General features: G+C 38.1%; 1 protein-coding gene across 1 annotated transcript; it reads right to left on the minus strand.

Annotated features, from left to right (window-relative positions):
* Positions 1-3251: 3251 nt before the first annotated feature.
* Positions 3252-21729, minus strand: PTAR1 (protein prenyltransferase alpha subunit repeat containing 1). The gene is made up of 7 exons (XM_070935596.1): positions 21617-21729; positions 14339-14508; positions 10477-10543; positions 8572-8676; positions 7443-7656; positions 4225-4541; positions 3252-3802 (listed from the first exon to the last, which is right to left on the minus strand). Exons 1-7 carry the CDS (start codon positions 21700-21702, stop codon positions 3460-3462), a joined length of 1302 nt encoding a protein of 433 aa, XP_070791697.1. The 5' UTR covers positions 21703-21729; the 3' UTR covers positions 3252-3459.
* Positions 21730-21856: the final 127 nt, after the last annotated feature.

A 21856-nucleotide genomic window follows, 5' to 3' on the forward strand; every position in this document is an offset into this window, starting at 1 on the left:
TCTTTCCATAGTTGTTGAATCACTGCAGTTGTTAAGTTAGTAACACAGTTCAGTGAGGCTGGCTTCCCCATTGACTTTGCTTGTCAGAAGGTGGCAAAAGGGAATCACATGACCCTGGGACACTGCAATCATCATAAATATGAGCCAGTTGTAAAGTGTCCGAATTTTTATCATGTGATCACAGAGTTACTGCAACAATCTCAAAATTTAAAGAACAGTCATATGTCACTTTTTTCCGTGCCATTGTAACTTTGAATGGTTACTGAACGAATGGTTGTAAGTCAAGAAATATCTGTACTCTACCTGTACTCATAGAAGGCATTCTGCTTTCACAATACAGAGTTAAAAGTAAATGTTTAGCAGATGGTTGGTATGATGCAAACAGTATAAAAACTGATACTGAAACTGGAAAAATTGGGGGGAAAATGATATAAAGGCTAGTAAAAGGTAAACTATCTCAATGGTATCTGTGGTACAATTGTCATCCCGAAAATACTAGCAATTATATCTGAGCAGGTATCAGAGATGAAGAGTTAATTTTTAGATCAATCCACAAATAATGATGTACTTATTGGTTTTGTTTGCTTATGTTGATCTCCTAATTTACTATTTTAAAGCAGTGGTCTCTAACATTTCCAGCTCAGCAGTTCAGCGGGGAGAGGGGTAAGAGGATGGTTTCACACACACACCTGCCGGTTGCACTAATGGAGTTTTGCATACTTGCCTGCCGCTTGTGCAGCCTGGTTCCCAACCAGTACTGGGCCAGGGACCGGGAGTTGGGTACCCCTTTTTTAAAAGGGATTTTAATTTTTGAAGTACCCCATGATATCCACAAACATCTGCAGTTTACATTTAACAAAAAGATAGCACAGGCTCTTATCAATTATATAAGGATAACTAAAAATGTATGGTTCAAATGTGATGCAATCTAGCAAACAGCAAAGGAGCAGTCATTTACAAGTGAGCAAAATAGTCTAATGAGCTGAAGAGAGACTGATTAAACTGTGTGTATCCCAATACCAGTCATTTAAACATACCTTTAAATATGTAAGTGTGAATAGGGGAGAATTAGATTACTTGTTTAGAGTTCTACTGAACTCAGACTACTTGCAATTAGTTGAGGTCAGCATTGTCCATGACACAAGAGTGAATGTGGAACAGCTTAACTTTTCCTTTCTTCAGTTCATTTTTAAGCCAAATTTAAATTACTCAGTTACCTATACTAGTTTGTTGTCTTATTTGCAGATTAACAAAATTTAGGATGTGAGATTAATAAAATAATGAATCCTCTAGAATCCTTCTAGTGGAGGCACTTTGTGCCTCATTTTCAGAGCCAACTAGGATTGCATTATAATACTGAATTCTTAACACCATCCATGGACTATACTCTGTGGTGCTTGTAGTGTGCTTGTATTGATACAATTAATAAATTTTATGAAGAAACACTTGGTGTTGGATAGTGTTTCCTCACTAGCATCATGGTTGAGTTATTAGGTCTCAGTATTTTGACTTCTGACATGCTAAATGCTTAATATATTGCTATTTAGTAGTGCAGAGCTCTGCTAGGTGCCTTTAATGTATGGTAATAAGCACTAGCGCCCAGAGGCATAGTTAAATATACGTGATTCTTGTATGTTATTTTTCCTATTCTGAGACTTCAAAGGAACCAGTCAAATTAGTGTTCACAAATGGATTCTCAATTAATCCAACTTCAGAAGATTTCATCTATACTCTAAATAAATACGATGTATAGAGTTTAGAGATGCCTGTCATGTTTCTGTGTGAATTTGTAATTCTAGACAAACTCCCTTTTCAGAAAACATGCTTGCTATGCTCATTTATTTAACTTCCAGTTTGCTTGCAACAGGCCCTTAATATTATGCAGTTAGGGCTGTAAAAGGCAGGTTATTGTTTGTTTTTCCATTTCTAATGTAAATTGTTCATCTGTTATTTCTCTGAATCTTAAAATTACACTTTTCTTCAGTCATTCTGGTTATATTTCTGTAAACCCTGCAAAGATACCCTGCAAAGATACCCAAGCTACAAGCAAAGGTTAAAATACAGAAATACTCTGCAATTTAATTTCAGACTTGGAATTTGATTTTATTGCATATAAAATCCCATGTGCTTTCCCTGGGAAGTACAAATGCAAATTTAAAGATAGAATTTTACTTTATTCTATAATGAAAGGGCAGCCAAACTGAAGAGCTACAGTTGCCTCCATATAAGTGCAGCAAATCTAACTTGAATTTCAGCTTAAAACTACAAATAAATAAAGCAAAAATGGATTTCAAGTCATATTCCATTAATCTCTTCGAAAGCCTTCACAAACTCAGTCCAGCTGAAGCACAGAAACATGAACAACCTTAGTCTTGCCTCTGCATTTTCTTCTTTCCTGTCCACATTTACGTGGATAACCTGAAGAAAACTCAAACAAGCACATCATTTTGTTGAGCACTGTACTTCCTCAAATGATTTAAATGGGTCTTGCAAAGGAGCCATATGTGGCCCTGTTGCAATAAATGAAAGATGAATGAGCCCCAGTGCATGGTAGATTGTCCATTAAGTGAAACATCATTACAAAGATAACATTGATGGTCAGCATTGTCTATCATACCCTGTACCTATCATATATATCATCACATACAATAAAATCCAAGTATGAAACACCTTTTATATTTTAGGAATGGAAAAATCTGCATGTGCCAAGAAAATTGCAGATAGGGATAAGATTAGATAGAAGTTTGTTCCTTGGTCACCATCTTATATTTCCATATCTTCCAACCTTAAATTCATGAAAGCCTCCAAATTCACAAAAGCCAGAGAAAACCCTAAATACCAGTGTTCTTATATTGAACTAGTTAGTTTTAGTTTAGTAGACTTTTTTTTTTTTACAAAACTATCCAATTTCACATAAGCATATCCCACTTTCACTATAATAATAATAAAAAGTCATTGGACTGTAAGATTATCAGAGCAATTCAAATGTGAAATAAAGAGTTCAGAAGAGCAGTGATGCAATGCAATTATAAGTTGAAGACTTGTACTCAAAACAATTGACATCGTCATGCTGAATGATTTTCCATTGTTTTCACCGACCAATGACTTTGATTAGGTGTATTTATTATGGACGAGGTATTTAGGAATGAAATCATTGTTCACCAGTAGATCTATCTGTTTTCCTATTACTCCAGTTATATTAGTGACTTTAAAATTTGCACTTAATTTATACTAACACCAAACAGTTCCTTTTTAGGTGGGGCTATCCTACAAAGATCCATAAAAATTAATACAAAGTGGCTTTTAAAAATATAAATAGAACTAAACCCAACATCAGTAAATGAAGTTTAGCAGTGGCAGGAATAACAGAAGGGTGAAAAGTGCCAGGGGTCCTAAGTATACCTGTCTGTAAAGAGGATATTGCACTAAACAAAGACCCTAAAGAGTTTTAAAAGATCTTCACTGGCCTAGAAAAGAAACTAGCCATTTTCTGTATGAACTTGCAAACCTTGCCTGATCCTCCTCCCTACACGTAGACAAAACGTGATCGATGAACTTATATTCTTCTTCTACGTTGATACAGTCCTGCATAGGAGCCCGCTTCAGGCGCTTGGTTTCTTGACTGTAGCCTTGTTTGTTGCATTCCGTTAAGCCGTCAACATCCATGGCTTGTGTGGTATGACCAGTTGTAACATGAGGATGTGAATTATTAACTGTTCCATCACTATTGTTTGAAGTTGATGACCAGATGTTTGGAACTGGACATTTCTTTAAGTGGTGCTGAAGGTAGAAGACTTGACGTCTTTAAAGAACATAAAAAAAACATATGGAAATCAAACTTTTATGTCTTTTAATATATTCTGTCCCTCGTCTAAATATAGAGCATAACAGAAAGCTTGAAGGACTAAGCTCCGATTGAACATAACCTACATTTTGTAAATAATGTCTGAACACAATAGCTAAACACTGTGAATTCCCTGAAAAAGCAATGAAATAATATTTGTATAATTTTGTTCACCTGTCAGCAGAATTTACCTTGCTGACGGATCATATTCTCATTCTTCATATATCCTCAACAAACTTGTTCTAAAGGCTTGGGAATTTAGAGGAGGAATTTAGCTTACCACAAGACACCAGAAAGGAAAACCTGACTTGGAAAAAAGTGCATCAGATTTCAATGGGGTAACTGTCCCTTTCAATCCTCTAGTCTTTAAATATTCTTACCTGTGATACCACAATGTTTCATGCCCTGGATAAGTGTTAATTAAATCAGTGCAGAGCTCTATTTCCTCTTTCAGATACAGCGAGTGATCTGGCTGTTGCTTTTCAATGCAAAAAGCTTCTGCACCTTCATCTGCTTCATCTTTTGGAAAACAGGATGTTTGTTGATTGGTTGGGTGATCACATAACTTTATAATACAATCAGTCCCAGTTCTGACAATCAAAGATTTTAATAGAAACTGACGGTAGTGGAATCCACTATGGTCTGAAACATGTATGGAGACCCAGTGTTTAGTGGAAGAAAGTTCATCAAGGAGAATCTGAGAATTAAAAACATAACAAAATGAAGCATTCAACATAAATGCTAATCAGCTTTCACCTTCAGATTTTCCGTTATGACAATGTACGCTAAACTATGGACCTCTGCAGAGCTGTGGAGCTATTGCAAGGAGTCTATGATATATACCAAACATGGAAAACAAAACACAGTCAAATTAAAAACAAAAGCAAAACTTAGATGCTACCCAAACATATTTAATTATTTGGGAAAGGTGAGCAATGAGAAATCTGAATTAGCCTAGGAGGAAGGAACAGCACCAATTGATGCGGATTGCTTCTTACTTCCTTCTTCCTAACCAGTGCTGGTATATCAATTTCTCCTGGCATAGAAAAAACATGTCATTTCCCCACCATTGACATGTTTCTTCATCATAACTGGCAATGATCCCTAGAAATTGCACATACATGCACTTAATCCTTAACCAGCACTACTGCCATATACATCTCTACTGTACTTTAGTTGATCTAGAACTATCTACCTACCCCATCTAGGGCTCCCATTGTATCCCACCTGTTATGGCTCAATTACATTTTAGTTATTGCATGAAGTGCAACATCTACCCATCTCAGATCCTTGGAAAGGACTCCATAGGTGGACAAAAGCGCCAAATCCAGTCTAAACATTTGGCTGACTATGCGACCAACCATATTAAATACAGTAAGAATATTTTACTTTTAAATTTTAAGATGGATTCCAACTGGTTCACAGAATTCACTGGGTAACTCTCAAAAAGGTGGAATCAGCTGTTTTGTAATAGGCATTTCTGTTTTTGTCAATAACATATTTTGAAAATTTGTGAGCAACATTTCAGTTGTTTAATGTCATGCTAATCCATTAAACCAGGATAAGCTTAGATAATCTGAAAGGCACCCATAAATTTCACTATGGTGTTTCTAAAGTGCATGATCTCTTTGAAATTATACCGATATATATAATTTGCATTTTTATGATGCATTGTTTTGACATACGCTTCTCCCCCTACAGAGCTATCTACGTGCAACCCTCTCCGGCCAGGGAGCATGACCGCTTCCTGGCTGGCGCACCTCTTACCGCTTTCCGCAACCACTTCCCCGCCGGTGGATCTCCATGAGTGAGGAGCTGCGCTCTCCTCCAGTCCTCCTGGGGCAGCTCGCCTCCCCGCTGGCGGCTTCTCCTTCTCCTGGCTCCTCCAGGAGCAGCCTGTCTCTTACCCAGCGAGAACGGCCTGCCACCACAGCCTGCCCCCACCTTCTCTGCCCCGGCAGTTGCTCCTCGTGCTGCCAGAGAAGCAGCAGCATGAGAACCGCTCTTGCTGGGGCAAGGGGGTGGTGGCGGCAGGAGCAGCAGGCTGGGCCTTCCCTCCCTCCCTCCGGAGGCCTGGGGCTATGCCAGAAGTCTGCTCGGGTGGGGAGACAAGGAAGCCCCGGACTGCCCATCCTTGCCACCACTGCCTCCTCGTCCCCGGCGGCAGCGGTTCTCACACAGCCGCTTCCCTGGCAGTGGCAGGAACAGCTGGCAGGAGAGGGGATGGTGGCAGGCTGCGGCAGCAGGCAGTTTGCGCTGGCTAAGAGGCAGCAACGGTTCCTCCTCCTGCCAGCCTCAAGCTCAGTTCCGGGCAGTGTCCAGCCAGCCATACCTGGCCTCCCCCTGTGGCAGCCCACATGGATCCCAGGCAGCGCAACTTCAGAGCCTTTGCTCATGGTGGCGGTGACGAGGCAGGCAAGCAGGCAGCCGGGCGCAGGGGAGCAACTGGCGGCAGTGCTCTTGGCTGACAAAGGCTGGAGCCCCGGGACTGCATGCAGGCAATGAGAGCATGGCTGGTGCGCACGCGCGCTAAGACATTAAGGCCAGCTGATCATTGCATGCGCATGCACACCAGTAACCAGCAGACTATCTGGCTGGTGTGCATGCGTGCCCTGGAAACCTGGAAAAGGAATGGGCAATGCCACGCATGCCGGGCGACATAGTGTGCCACTGGCACGCGTGCCATATGTTCGCCAACATGGGACTAGTCCCTGAGATTTTCTTGGCAAGATTTTTGGAAGTGGTTTGAGACAGAATGGCTGTCCAAGGTCACCCAGCTGGCTTTGTGCCTTAAGGTGGGACTAGAACTCATGGTCTTTTGGTTTCTAACCTGGTGATTTAACCACTTCATCAAATTGGCTCTCATATTTAAATTTAAGATCATAGAGTGTAGAAATGAAAATAAATGGCATTTAAATATCTGCTGAACAAAATATGGTAATGGTAAAGATGCCTTTGTGTCGAGCTTGACCCCTAGTTAGTTCATTGACATATCTATATCATTTTGTGACATAGAGGAGGCAACATTACAAAAGTAATTTCTTCCAGAATGTTTGTCATCTTCTTAGTTTATCTTAAAGCCTTGGAATTCTCTAACGTAGCGGTTCTGAACCTGTGGTCTATGGACCCCTGGTGGACTGTGATGTGATCACAGGGGGTCCACAAAGGCTTGAAGAAATGTTATGATTTAAATCTTAAATTAGGTCTTGGGGGGCTGTGCCCATGATCTGTGGCCACAAAAAGTATTTAAAGGGGGTCCATGATGAAGAAAAGTTGAGAACAACGAATTCTAGGACTAACCAGGCTTGCTTAACTTCCAAGCTCAAACAAGAATGGCGAAGCCCTGCCATCTCATATTTATTTTCACAGAAGCCTTCATTTTTATCCTATTTTGCTTTTCTACTGTTTTCTGTCAAAGGAGGTCAGAACTCTAGGTGACTTCAGCTTTAATCTATTTTTTTTGCATGAATTAGCTCAATTCTTTTTATTATTTTCTGGCTGCCCCAAATACTCGTGAGTCATACTTAATTGAATTCAGTGCAAACATTTTCAAGAAATGTGCTAACAAATGTATATACAACTTCTATTGCATCCATACCTTTGTATTAAGCTTTGCCAAATTCTGTAACACCCAGATACGATGGGACCAGGCATTATAATTACTTGGATATCGCCCAGCAGCGTCACAACAAACATCCATTTCTTCTTTCACCAGCCGCTGTATTTTTTCCGTGGGTAATGCTTCTAAGTTCCCTTTAGTCACAAGAGTGGGCAAGGAGTTTTCCTGGATTAAATATTGCAGAACCCATCGTCTGGTTGTGCAGAATTAAAAATGCAAAAGCCAATTTAATGAAAACATTTTTATTCATTATGTCATTAAATTAGTTCTTAATACAGCACATAAGGATATTTATATTCCTCCCGGAATCACTGCAAGTTAGTGAGGCGGCCATATGAATTTTCTCAATAAATAACAAAAATAAATATTTGAAAAGAAGTTCAATTATACTATAAAATATTATCTAAGATAATAAAATTCTTTTGTTAATAGTTCCAACCAATAAACTCCTGTTTTATGGCAATAAGTGCTTTAAAAACTGGCACTCAAATAAGTCCTGAATACTGACCATACACCTATTCAATCCCAAAATTAGGATGTCATGATTTGAACAAGCCACTTCCTTTGTTTCAAATTTATTTTATATTTAAAACTGTATATACCAAATGTGGGTTGTTCCTAGTTCAGCTATGATGGTTAGTTATGGCTTCCTGATTTATTTTACTGATCATTTAAAAGGATTAACAAAGGAGCTGCATGCAGGTTAACAATTCTTGTATATAATGGAAATAAAACAAATCTGAATTTCTAACCCAAGGTATATTTTTCATCCTTTTTTCACAATATTAAACAGACAGATATAAAATAGATGTATACTTACTGGTACTTCCTTATACGTTCCTGCTTTAATTGACTTTTTTCCTACTCAGAATCTATTTTTGATAATAGCTATGATTACAAGATTAATTTATTGGGTAGCTGCAAACAATTCAGAGATATGTATATGTGTTTGCATGCACATGCACACACACAAACACATATGCAAATGCTCTACAGCAAAGCAAAGATCTGTCTAATGCTTCCCTTTTTTTCTCAGATGACATCTGCCACTGATCTCACAGAGATAACACAAATGTGTATTTCAGTATAAAGAAATAAAACCACAAACCTATGAATCCATGTTTCTGGACTTTTTGGAAACTTGGTTAGTGCCAATTTCCCAAGATGTAAGTCTTTAATGGGGTTTAAAGTGCCAGACAATATCAATTCTTTTCTGAAACAAAAACCAAAGACATAGCTACTAAATATAATTTACTGAGCAACTTGCTTCCTAATAAAAGTAATGCTACATGATACCCACCGCGTACCTATTTAAACATTAGTGAAAAGCATCAGATTTATAATATTAGAACTTCACAACCATGCGCCCTCGTATCCTGTGCTACCAAGCATCAGCCAGAATCAGTGTTTCAACACCCTGGACTCAGCAGATATTGACCCAGAAAGGAGTCTCCTTCATATAAGAATATGGTAAATTGTGTGTTTCTAAATACTAAATTATGTATTTCTAAATATTGAATACAAACACACAGATGTCAAAATGAAAACTGTGATTATTATGCAAGAAATGCTTCATAACAATATATAGGCTGTCCTCAACTTATGACCACAATTTCTGTTGTTAAAGTGAGATAGTTTAGTGAGTTTTGCAGCATTTTATGACCTTTCTTGCCACAGTTGTTAAGTGAATTACTTCAGCTGTTACATTTCCCCGAAAATAAGACCCTGTCTTATATTTTTTTGAACCCTGAAATAAACGCTTGGCCTTATTTTTGGGGAGGTCTTATTATTTTGGGATGTGTGGAGCAAGATGGGGCTCCTCTTGCTGTCTTACCTGATTTCCAGCTCTGCATTTAAATATTTTCAGGAAGGGCTTATTTTCGGGGTGGGTGGGTTATTTTAGCGCATGCTCTCAAAAGCCCAATTGGGCTTATTATCAGGGGATGTCTTATTTGTGGGGAAACAGGGTAGTAACATAATCACCGTTAAGTGAATCTGGCTTCTCCGTTGACTTTGCTCGTCAAAGGTCACAAAAGGTGATCCCATGTCCCCCCATGGGCTGAAAATGACCCCATTTTCAGCCCATGGCCATGCCCCCTCCTCAGCACTGCTAACTGTCGCCCAGAGATTTATCTTTATGCTTCTATCCTTCCTCTTTAATGGGAAAAGGTAACAAGTTAACAAAAAGCTTTCCTAACCAAAAGAAGAGTAGGGTATCTTCCTTCAATTCCTTTGGAAAGGGATTAACATTTGGAAAGAGGTACATCCTGGGTAAAACCCTCAGTGAAGGATGCGGCAGGGAATGATGTCTCTTACTTTGTCCTACTTGCATTATTTCGCTGTTTAGGAAAATACGATGCAAAATTAAGATGCTATTTGCATCTTCAAGAAACATAAGTGGGTTCAAATGTGGAAACCCAAATTTGCTGTTGCAATATTAAACTATGCTATCTGCCACAAGGGTATAAAAAGAGACTCTACTTTTATGAAGCCACACAAATCAGACCAAACACGATGTCAAATCCAAGTAGGTAACACAATCCTCTCAAAGGTAATGCACACACAGCATAGACAACCAATCTTTTCCTACAATCCTCTAGTATAATAATCAGACTTGCAAGATTTTATTGTTATAGCTAATCTCTATAAAAGTATTTTTTAGCCTTCCAGTGAAGTTGATTTCCCAGTCTGGCCTATCTAGCAGGGCTGACAATTTGCTTTGCATATTGCATTGAGAGTTTTATATTCAAAAGCCAATTTAAAAAGGCTGATAAATAAAATACAATATTGTACAACTATTCATATATAAATTCACATTTTATTACACCCAGTTGAACAGATATACTGATTTAAAAATCATTATACATGAAATAAGATTCTATGTAATATATAATATATATGGTTACTCATAAATAGCCTTGTGTGAACTTAGAGAAGAAAGGAGTCCATGAAATCATAGTCTAAAACATGAGGCTATCAGCAGAAGTCTTTATATCTGATTTACTAATCTTACCTTACATTCCATGCAGTGGTGAAATCTGGGTTCAGCAACAACAAGGTACATGTGATATCTATCAACTCTAAACAGAGATAAAGATTAAATATTTTATTAAAATGCATATATACACTTATGGTGTATCACACAAAATCTAATGCTATTTTTAAAGCATTTTTTTAGCATTAGACTTTATGTGTGATACTTGCTCTGATATTTGTGTTTGTGTAATGTTGATGAGATTCTTATCCCTTCCTTCAAACCCTGACGTTGTGTGAGATGTGGAACATTTATCCAAAATTATGTACCAAACATTGTGTATCAAAACATCTGAAATGGCTAATGATATTGGGAGTTAAGAGTTAGCAATATTTGAGAGATTAAAGATCCTACGTTCTGATTGTAAGCAGAAACATCAGACACTGTGTTAGCACTACAATAAATGATGCACTTAATGAATCAATTTCACATAAAATAGAGCTGAAATCCATCAAAAATCACATTAAAAGGAAAGAGGGAAAATATTATTATTGTTCAGTTGAAATTTAAAAGCTTCCCCACCATGTTAACAGCTTTTCTTGTATTATAGAACTCAATACCTTTGAGATGCAAGTGCAGTATGAAAACTGCAAACTAAAAGAGAAAGAAAGAAAGAAAGAAAGAAAGAAAGAAAGAAAGAAAGAAAGAAAGAAAGAAAGAAGGAAAGAAAGAAAGAAAAATGAACAAAGAGGAAGAAAAAGAAATATGGCACTGCATGGAGAATTTTGGAAACAGTAAGAGAGCAAGATGTACAGAACAGACAAGAAAATGATGCTGGCGGTATAGAAAGTGACAAAAGAAAACAAACAAACACAATGCAGTTTAGAGATTACATGCTATGGAAAAACACAGGGCATATTATGGAATGCAATGGCAAAGAGAAGAAAAAATTGTGTTAAAAAAGAAAGGGGTTAAATGGAAATATATACTATTCTGCAGGTGGCACTTTAATACTGCCCTGTTTGAGTTTTAAAAATCTAAAAAATGACCTTCTGAATAATTTCAAATATAACTATGGCTTCATTACAATTTGAAATTGTGTGAGAACCAGTATGAAAACAACCTATAGTTGTGAAATGATATTGTAGCAGATGATTTCAAAGAAATGTTTCTTATCAGAAGGTATGCAGCAAAAGGAAATTTACATAAAACAAACTTCTACAGACAGTTCTTCAGTAAAGTATTTCTATTTCATTTCATCTTCATCTTCAGAAGAATCAGTCAGTCAGATTTCTAAGCATAATCTTCACAGGTCTATTTATGGGTTACTCTTAGATTTTTAAGGAAAGTTAGATGATGTGTTCATACAGTCAGGCAAGGTTTGAGCAAAACTGCAGGGGGTCTTTATGATTTTAATTTAGATTCTTATTATAAATGTCAGAAAGCAATTTATAGTACTGGAAAAAACACAGCATCCATTCTGTTTTTATTACATTAATGCATGCAATTTGTACAATGATTATTTGGTGCAACAAATACACATTCAACCTAAATATGCAGATTGCACCAAAAGTCAGGCCTCAGAGACAGAGTTCCCCAACCTTTTTGGCTTTGCAGAATGGCGGGAGGAAGGAGGCGATGGTCCCCTGCACCTGGCGGGCAAGCACGCATAGGTCCATTTGAGCAATCAGCAAGTATGTGTGCCTGCCGCTCACACAAATGGAGCGCACATGCATGCGGTGCCTGCTGCTCACGCAACTGGGGATGCACACATGCAGTCGCCCACCACTTCTGCGGCCTGGTTCCAAAAGGCTCAAGTGGGCCGTGGCCTGGAGATTGGGGACCCTTGCCAGAGAATTTAATATATACATTTAATTACATTAAATGTTTGAATTGGTTACCATTTTCTTTTAAACAGTTCCTTACTCATTTGATGCGTGACCTTTGTACATTCCTAAGTACAGGAACAATTTCTCTGAAAAAATATTAATAAAGTATATTTTGATTGGCCCATGAAGCCTGTCATTTGATATACTGTGCATACTGTATCACAGCAGTAACAGCATGTTATCTTTCAATACTCCAAGATGTGATAATATATCACACTTTCAATATAATCAGCACATCGAGATAAAATGCAAAAAGCAATAAAAATAGTGATATGTCTGTATTTATAAAATTTACTAGCATTTTTATTTAAATAAATTAAAGTCAATATAAAATTAAATCTATTTAAACTGTTATTATTAAAATCAAGGCTAAAAATCAGGTCTCGATTTCCTCAATTTGCATTAAAAAAAAGAAATGTTCCTTCCTCTCTGTAGCTCTGCTCATTAAATTTGGGGGTGGCTCTATGGAGGGGGAGAGGGAATTTAGGAAAGAGACTATCTATCATTTGGGCCATTTCTTTATTCTTTATTAGCTAAGGCTTCTACACTCTTGCCAACTGGGATGACAAATGTTTTCAGCAACAAATTAGGCATTAAAAAGCAAGTAGTCCCTTAGACATCATTATCATCACTTTTTTACTGACAGTAGAAATTAAAATGAGAGATGGGAACTCGGAGGCCTTTTTTCTTCTCCTTGAAATGGGCAGGTTGGAATTTCTAATTTTATCTTCCCTTGCTTCTAATGTGGTAGAAGTGGTTATTCCCAAATTGTCTCTATTCTCTGGGAATACTGTATTTCAACTTGGTAGAAAAAAAAACATTGAGAGAGGGTGACTGTTTACATAAATGATCTTCTATTGCTATGAATGGTTCACATAAATCAGTTGAAGTTCTTTTGGCAAGCACTCGTTCGCTTCGAACTCCCTCCCCCCCTCTCTAGGCAAGTGACCTTCCTCATCTCAAGGAGGGAAGCTTGATTAGATCCCTTTCACTATGCACTGGCCTAGAAACATATCACCAGTATTATCTTGTGGTCTTCAGAATTGGGTCCAATGAAGAACTGTTAAAACGAAGGACTGTTATATTATTCTGTCTGAGTAAAAAAACAGAATATATCCAATCCATCTTGACATGAAACCCTAAAAGGAACTACAATTCCAACGAATGTATTGTTCATCTCTTGAAAAGACTGGTCAAGTAAACACAGCCCTTTAAAATAGGAAGACATGGATGTGTTCAGGCTGCCCAGGAGGTGATCTGTGATGGGATGTATATGCTAGTATCGCCTTCTTTATGGGAGGGGTGGTCCCATCATCCATGAAGGAGGATGTAGTACACCCTCTCAAAACACTATTGCTGGACTCAATCATAACGTACAATTTCCACTCCTTTCCAGAGAGGGTGGTGGAAAGGGTAGGTAGGCATATGACCTGGAACACAGCAACCATCGTAAGTACATATCAATCGCCAAGTGCTCCAATTTTGATCACAGGACTATGGGGATGCTGCAATAGTTCTAAGTGTGAAGACCAGTTGTAAATCACTTTTTTCAATGCCATTGTAACACTGAATGATCATTAAACAAATGGTTGCAATTCAAGGATTACCTGCAGCTGGTTCACACCAAAAGCTTTAGGTTCCTACCCTGCCAATTTTCAAAACAATTTTCAGAATATTAAAATTCTACTTGCTTTACAAGATCATTACTGTTATTTCTTCAGCTGCAGCACTGTTTCCAGCAATCATGTACACACGGTACGACCTGGAGTACTGATGAGCTAATCATATGCTAAAAGGCCTCTGGATTATTCCACTGATTCTTTTCAGCGTACAAAAAGGGTTCAACTATGTGCAATATGAATCGTGTAATCATGCTTTCGATTGCAAATTTGTTGAGAATTCAGAAAGATTCCTCTGAGGATAGCTGGGAATGATTAGGTTGTTTTTACACATATATGAGCTGGAGAAAGCTTTTATGACAGCAATATTTTGTAATTTATGAAGTCACTTACCTTCTTTGTTGAGCCACTGCTTTCTTAGTTTGTAGTGAAGAAGCTTGTTATGGACATAGGGCAAAAGAAATTTGACACACCAGCTTTCCACTCCAAGTTTGTTTTCAACCAGAACTATTGGGCTTCGATTATATCTGGCTTCAGGGCAGGGGATTAATCCAATTTCATCTCTTAAAATAATAATAAAAATTAGATTAACTATATCTTCCTTTCATCAATGTTGCCATTTTTTGCATTATCTAAACTTTTTCCATCCCACCCATGACTCTAACCTACTAACTTATTAACGAGCACTTATTAAGTGCTCCAAAAGAGTTTATCCTGAAAACTAAATAACATTGTCGCATGCAGAAGACTCCAACTTGCAGGTCATATTCTCTGCAGGGAGAATAATTGAAATCTCCAAGATGGCAGTGATATGGACCCCACCCTGATGCCAAATGACCACCAAGAGAACTCCCTTGAAATACACATTAAAGAAATTTCATGGAAGATTTGAAGATTCTAAACATCATATGAAAAGACGCTGAAGTACTCACCAAGACCGAAAATGCTGGAGATCCCTTGCTGCTCTATGTGCTACATAGCATGGGAGGATCTAATGTGAACACTAATACTACCCATGGCTCTATCCACTTCATTCTGCCTAACTAATTTGTTTTTCTTCCAATGAAGTAACCAATTTAAATTTTTCTTCATATGTAATTAATAGCACTATCTTATATATGTTGATTTTATAGGACAGTTTTATGGCAAGTGTTCAGAGGATCATAAAGCTGTAATTGTATATATATTTAATGGAAGCTCTAAAATGTTGTAAATACAGTAATAAAAAAGCTTTATTGTGTTCTAAATATGCCTTGGAAAGAGAATATGCCTATACTAGAAAAGCAAATAAAGTTTTCCCTAAAACTGCATAAAATTGGCAGGTGAGAAATGAATGCACTAACTAGTCACTAACCCATTTTGTAAATCGTAGGCATTTCTCTTTTCAAATATTCTCACTGAATAAATAGCATTTATGTCCTCATAACTTATTTCAGTGTTTTATGTAGTATTATGACAAAGCCCATTATCCAGTTCATTACCCATGGAAATTTCTCAAACTCTATGTAGTTTAATTGCCATTATTTGATTCTTTTGATTACTTCATTTATTTCAAAGGAAAAATGACAATTTAAACATGCCAGAATTTGAAAACTCTGCTTAGGAATAAAAAAAAAATCATAACCACAGCGCAGTTATTTTAAATTAAATTTATTCTTATTCTAACCTTTCAAAAATCATCTGGCACGTATAATTTCTAACTCATTTTATCCTCCTATTCTCCTTATGGTAAAGAGAAAACTATTTACTGAGACTCATTCGATAAATTATCAAAAGGGAATCTGAAATTTTATTTAATGTATACTGTATCGTGAGAGTTTTAGGTGGTAAAGTATGCACCCAAAGTTGGGTTTGATTTGTCCATGGATGAGCCTAGCTGTGAGTATATACATTGGATTTTTCCTTCACCTTTTAAAAGTACCCATATATCCATATATGCACTTTCATACAAGGCCATCTGCAGATACAATAACTCAAGAATTTTTAACTACAACAGCATGGAAAATGTGCCACCCATGCATAAGCCAATTGTGAAAATTAAAACGTACAAAAATGTCAAGACTGGGTTATCCAGGGCAGCCCATTTTTCATATTTTGGTTAAACATTTAAGGGTCATTTTATCCACAAGAATATACGGTTATTTATTATTTCAATATATATAGCTGCCCTTCTCAACTACGTGATTCTGAGCAGCTCAGAGCAATTTAAAAAAAAAGTATAAAAAAAGCAAAATGCAAAACCCTCTTAAGTATAAGAACAATGTTAAAAAAATTCATCCAACACAATCCACAGCTGAGATTTATGAAAACCCATCAAAAATAATCAACATTGTTTAGCTCTGCCACAAATCCAAGTTCTAATGCCTGATGACAAAACCAAGCTTCAAAATGACCAAGAGGGATATCAAAGAAAAAGAAAAAACAGAAAAAACCCACACACTATACTCTAGAAGTGAGGAGACAATGCTAATGGAAAGTACCAGACAATCCTGTAAATGGTTGGGTCATCCTTTGAGACAAAGGTAGTGTAATTTGATGGGACCAGACTGAACATTATATTTTAGGCTGACCATATTTTTTAACCTCAATGCTGGATGGTCCATGATCATTTACAAAGAGTATGAATCATAAATAGAAAAACAATTACACTGGAAAACAATTTCAATAGTAAGTCAATATTTACTTACCTAAAGAAATAAGAAATAAACAGAATAACCACAAGCAGCAAAAAAACAGTAGAAGCAGGAACAACTTTTGACTTCCTGCCAGGTTCCCCAATGATTTTCCTTATGGAAATTGGCAGAAATTATGGGAATGCTGCAATGGCCACAACTTTAAAATAAAATTGGTCTGAATATAGTGGAAATTACAAGTCCACAGGAATAATTTCTGTATATTTACCTACTTTTTAAGTTAGCAGATTTTAGTTACATTGATTCAAAACACATAAATAAAATGAGAGTTTTAATAGTCTATAGATGTGAAATGTTTGGTAGAATTATGAAATGGAGAATGATTGCTGCAAAAACATGTGGAAAGATATTGTATAATATGCACATAGAGAAAGACATAGTTACTAAGAATATAGTCAGAGAGAGTAAGCAACAGTTAAGGTAAGAGGCAGTAAAAATGCAAAACATTTTGTTTTGGAAGTGCTAAATAAGGCACTGCCATCAAAGAGAAATGCTAAAAATTCATAAGTATTATAGAAGAACACTGAACAACGGTAAGGCTGCAAATAAACATGATGAAAATGATGAAAGATGGTTGTTGTTTGCTTATACAGGGAGGAAATTTTGTAGAAAGTTTAAACTAAAGAATGCATATTGAAACAAGTGAAAACAATTATATGCTTCCACCTATAAGAAAGTTTATAAACAAGGAAAAGGATCACCTACATCAGAAGAAAAACAAAAGACAACTGACTACAGAAGGAGTACATTACTCAAGAGAGTAGTAAAAATGAATGGATGCTGAATGAATATGAACTGAATACAATACTGAATAACCAGTATGGAAAGAAATATATTGAGGTACAGTAGTTTGGTCATATAGAGCAGATAAATAAGGAATTGATGTATTAAGGAAGACTGAATATGATAAGACGAAGGGAAAGATTAACAAGATTAAGTGAATCAGATGGAAAAAAGCCTGAGTTGTTCTTTAAAGTACAAAAGGCAATGTACAAACATGCCAGAAGCAAGGAAGATTTGCCAAGATAGAAAGTATGGAGAAGTTATATTTCTTTTCTTCTTATTTCATGCCTTTTTAATTGCTTTGGTATGTCCTTTCTTGCTCTGTTTCTCTTTTTTGCATAACATATTCTGATTGGGAATACTATAAAGGGATGTATGGATGCTTCAAAAGTTCAATACACACATATGTATTCCACACAATAAAGTTGATTTAGCTTTTCCCACACAATGATGCTTATTTAGATTTCTTAACCCAAGTAATTGTAAAAGCAATTAACAAACACGTACAGCAGTGCCTGAAGAGAAAAAGATAAATATTGTCCAATGCTTCATATACTGGAAACATTTTTCTTTCTGATTAGGAACGCTACTGGATATAACTTATTTAAATACATTTACTTAATTATTGTTTATAGAGCAACCTCAATCCAAAAGAAGGAAGCAATAACAAACCAGTTCTTTATTATCCCATATAAAACTGTATTGATATGGTTGAAGCTACCATAGTGGGCAATCAGAATGTAAGCTCAATGTGAGGAATATACTCAATATATTTCCTGTATGAAAGAGAACCTGACGATCTACATGAAAGGTATGAGACACTGAAAAATGAAGCACTCCCAAATTGTAAAAATGACCAGATGGAAAATGAAAGTTTTGGGTAGTAAGGCTATCTAAGTAATGACTGAAGACAGACTTTCAGAATCAAGCAGGAAGGGAATAAATCAATTACAGCAAAAAGTGGAAAAAAAGATCAGAAAAACCACTGGCAATGGACAGTTAAAGTAGGGCACTCAACAGTAAACATGGGAGAGATCTAATAGAGTCAAACAAGTTTAAAAGAAAATGGGAATACTATACCAAAATCCTGTACAAATCGCACTGCAGAGTGATAGAAACATTTGCAAAAAGAGACTATGTTCAGGGATCAACTCATGCAAAGAAAGATTGGTTAAGAACTTTTTAAAAAGAATATACAATTGCTACGCATGCAGACAAGTGCCAGATGAACAGAAAAGTTTCAGAAAAGGCAGAGGAAAATAAGAGACTGACATTATTTAACTTTCTTATTGTAAACAAGCATATAAATGCACAGATACTTTCTAACTGAAGTAGCATTATAAGCTCTAATACACAAACCAGGGTTAATGGAGAGGATAAAATAATTTCAGGAGGTTCACCTTGGTTTCACTGACTGGAGTAAAGCCTTTAACTGTCCAGATTTTGCTAGAAAATGAATGTGATAAGACTAATGAAAATGACAGAAAACCTTACTTTTCAGAAGTACAGTAAAACAAACAAGATGCTACACTACTGTAAAAACGAAATGTGGAGAAATATGAAATATTCAGGCAATATTAACTGAATGTAAAGAGTTATGTGAAAGAGCTCAGAGTAGCACATTGTGAAACAAAAATGGAAATTGAAAAACCTGTGTTAATATTAAAAAGCCAAAGGTAATGTCAACTATCATGCTCAGTGAACTCACAGTTGACAGTGAAGAAGTGAAGACAATATAGATGGTTTTATTTTCTTCATCCCAGAAGAGACAAAATTGAATAGTGTCCTGGAAAAGAAAGTAAACCTGGAGAAGGCGGCAATGGTAAATTTAGACAAATGCATAAAGGATATTCTCATGAAAACAAATTTTGGAATAGTTATAGTAGCAGCTTGTCTAGTGTTAGCTGTGAAAACTGAAGATAAAGAACCAGAAAAAAATATACTACTCTGAATCATGCTCTAGACAAATATCACTACAAGTGCTGCGGATTGTAACAAGAATTGATAAAATGATCCCAGCCCAAATAAGGACTGACTACTCCCACAAATAGATGATCAGAAAACAGAAAGTCACATACTTTGGGCATATCTGAAAGAAGATAAAAGACTAGAATATCTACTACATTCGGCAACATTAAGAAAGATAAAAGGCAAAGAAACGCGTAATTGAGGCAAATGCCAAGGTTGGCTGGGGAATTTTGAGTCCTAGGAAACAGGCAAACTACTTCCAAAAAATATTGCCAAGAAAATTTCTTCTCCAGGCAGTTGACAGGATTCAAGACCTCAAAAATGGCAAAAAAAAAAGGGGGGGAGGAATATAACCTTTAAAGTTTTGACCTGTGATGATATATTACAGTGTTTCCCAAACTTTTGACATATGTGTACCCCTTCTATAATTTTCGTAACGCTGAGTACCCCTCATAAAAAACATAAAATAACATAAAAAACACTGCAATTCTCCGGCATTTAAACAGCTCCGCGGCTCAACGTCAACTGTTAATGTTCCTGCAGTTTAAAAATGGCCGAACCCGAGCTGCGCGAAGGATGCGCAGAAGTTCCCGCCATAATGAGTTGCGATACGATGTACGATGGCCCCAGTTCCTGTGTAAAAACTGCGATACGCGCCTATTCCTTTCCTTGTTCTGTGGGCACAGCTAAGCACGGTGCAGTGGATATTCCCACGTGATCCCCACCAAACTCCGGTGCAACGCGTACCCCCACCAAACTCTTCCCGTACCCCTGGGGGTACGCGTACCACACTTTGGGAAACACTGATATATTATTATTTTAAGCATATCCAAAATAGAGCTCTTTGTTACCTGAATGATTTTTCACCTAGAATAGGTCAATCTGAGTGGTAATAGGTGCATTTCCAAACATGTACACTGTATTCTAAAATAGGATCAGGAGTGAAATCTAGCAGGTTCTGACAGGTTCTGGAGAACCGGTAGCGGGAATTTTGAGTAGTTCAGAGAACCGGCAAATACCTCCTCTGGCTGGCCCCAGAGTGGGATGGGAATGGAGGTTTTGCAGTGTCCTTCCCCTGCCACGCCCACCAAGCCACACCACACCCACCAAGTCAGCCCACAGAACTGGTAGTAAAAAAAAAACTGGATTTCACCACTGAACAGGATGATGTTCTTATTGTTATGGACACATATTGCATCTTGTTCTGGAAGGCATGTTCTCAGAAATGCATGCACCCGCACCACCCACAATCCTGGAGTATTTTGGAACATCCCACTCCTGGGGAAAATTCTGAACTAGTCTTTATGCAGCTTCCTTCTCTTCGCTTTCAACCTAATCTCTCAATTTCTTTGATTCTGGGACAGAGAAATGGCCTGAAAGCACTGAGTGAACATCAAATCCTATTTAGAAGGGACTATCGCAAAACTAGATCGACACAGCGATGTTAAAAATAGATACTGTGGTTAACCTATGGAGCATCCCTGGAGACACCCTAAGAAACAAGATGATTCTTTGGAATTTAGCTGAGAACTTGGGAGGAGTTCAAGATGAAGAATTTGGGACGGGAAGCTTTACCATCCACTCTGAAAATCAAAAAAGCAACACTATCTTCCCTAAACCACTGCGTGGACACGCAAACTTTCAAAGTTAGACAAGTAACAAATCCACCGGCTCCCCACGTTCAACTTTTCCTCTCCGGCAGACCCGACGTCCACCCCCCACCCCACCCCGCCGTTCTGCTGAAGCCCGGGTTATAATACACGCCCTCGCCTCTAAACAAATGCAAAGGCCACGAGTTCCATCCCGTAAACGGATAGGATCGATCCCCGGGAACTTCAAAGCTTGTCCTCCACTTCCAGCCTTTACTTTGAAGTGACTCTCTCGTCCTGCGGTAGAAGTTCCAAGTCGGCTCCCTCAACTCGCAGCCTCTCGGAAAGAGAGGGAATGAAGGGAGGGGGGTGTGTGTGCTTTGTTTTGTTTTGTTTTTTTAACCCGGCCTCGCCTCCTTGTTACACTCCCAGGCAACCCAGCCGAGCCCCGCAAGCCCACCCCGTCGAGGAGAGAGAGGCAAGGGGAGAGGGGGGGGGCTGCAGCCGCCTCCTCCCACTCCTCAAGGCGAGGAAGGGAAAGGGAGCCGCGGGGCGAGACGGCGCCGTCCCGCGTTCCTTCGCCGAGCGCCCGCCTGCCCAGCCCCGCGCGCGCGCTCCCTCTCTCTCCGTTCACTCACATGTGCGGGTTGCGCTTGAAGGCGCTGTTGATGTCCTTCACCACCCGCTGCACCAGCACGGCCACCTCCTCCGGGGACTCAGCCATCTTCGGGCTGCTGCCACCGTAGTTTACCACCGGTAGCAGCGCCCTCGCCGCCGCCGCCGCCGTCCCGCATAGGAAGGCCGAGGCAAAGCAAAGCGCATCCGGGTCAGAGGCCTCGGCGAGGCGGAGCGCGGAGCTCGGCGAAGTGAATAAACCG

This window comes from Pituophis catenifer, unplaced genomic scaffold, assembly GCF_029215685.1.
Source record: "Pituophis catenifer annectens isolate HBS135680 unplaced genomic scaffold, rPitCat1.0.hap2 SCAF_2, whole genome shotgun sequence".
Lineage (NCBI taxonomy): Eukaryota > Metazoa > Chordata > Lepidosauria > Squamata > Colubridae > Pituophis > Pituophis catenifer.

Bases quoted from the DNA above. Each gene is read 5' to 3' on its own strand.
- PTAR1 (XM_070935596.1), bottom strand. From the start codon at position 21,702: ATGGCTGAGTCCCCGGAGGAGGTGGCCGTGCTGGTGCAGCGGGTGGTG. The intron at 14,509-21,616 runs GTGAGTGAACGG...TATTATTTTAAG, and splicing joins TTCAAGCGCAACCCGCACAT to AGATGAAATTGGATTAATCC. The intron at 8,677-10,476 runs GTAAGATTAGTA...TTTTTGTTTCAG, and splicing joins ACCACTGCATGGAATGTAAG to AAAAGAATTGATATTGTCTG.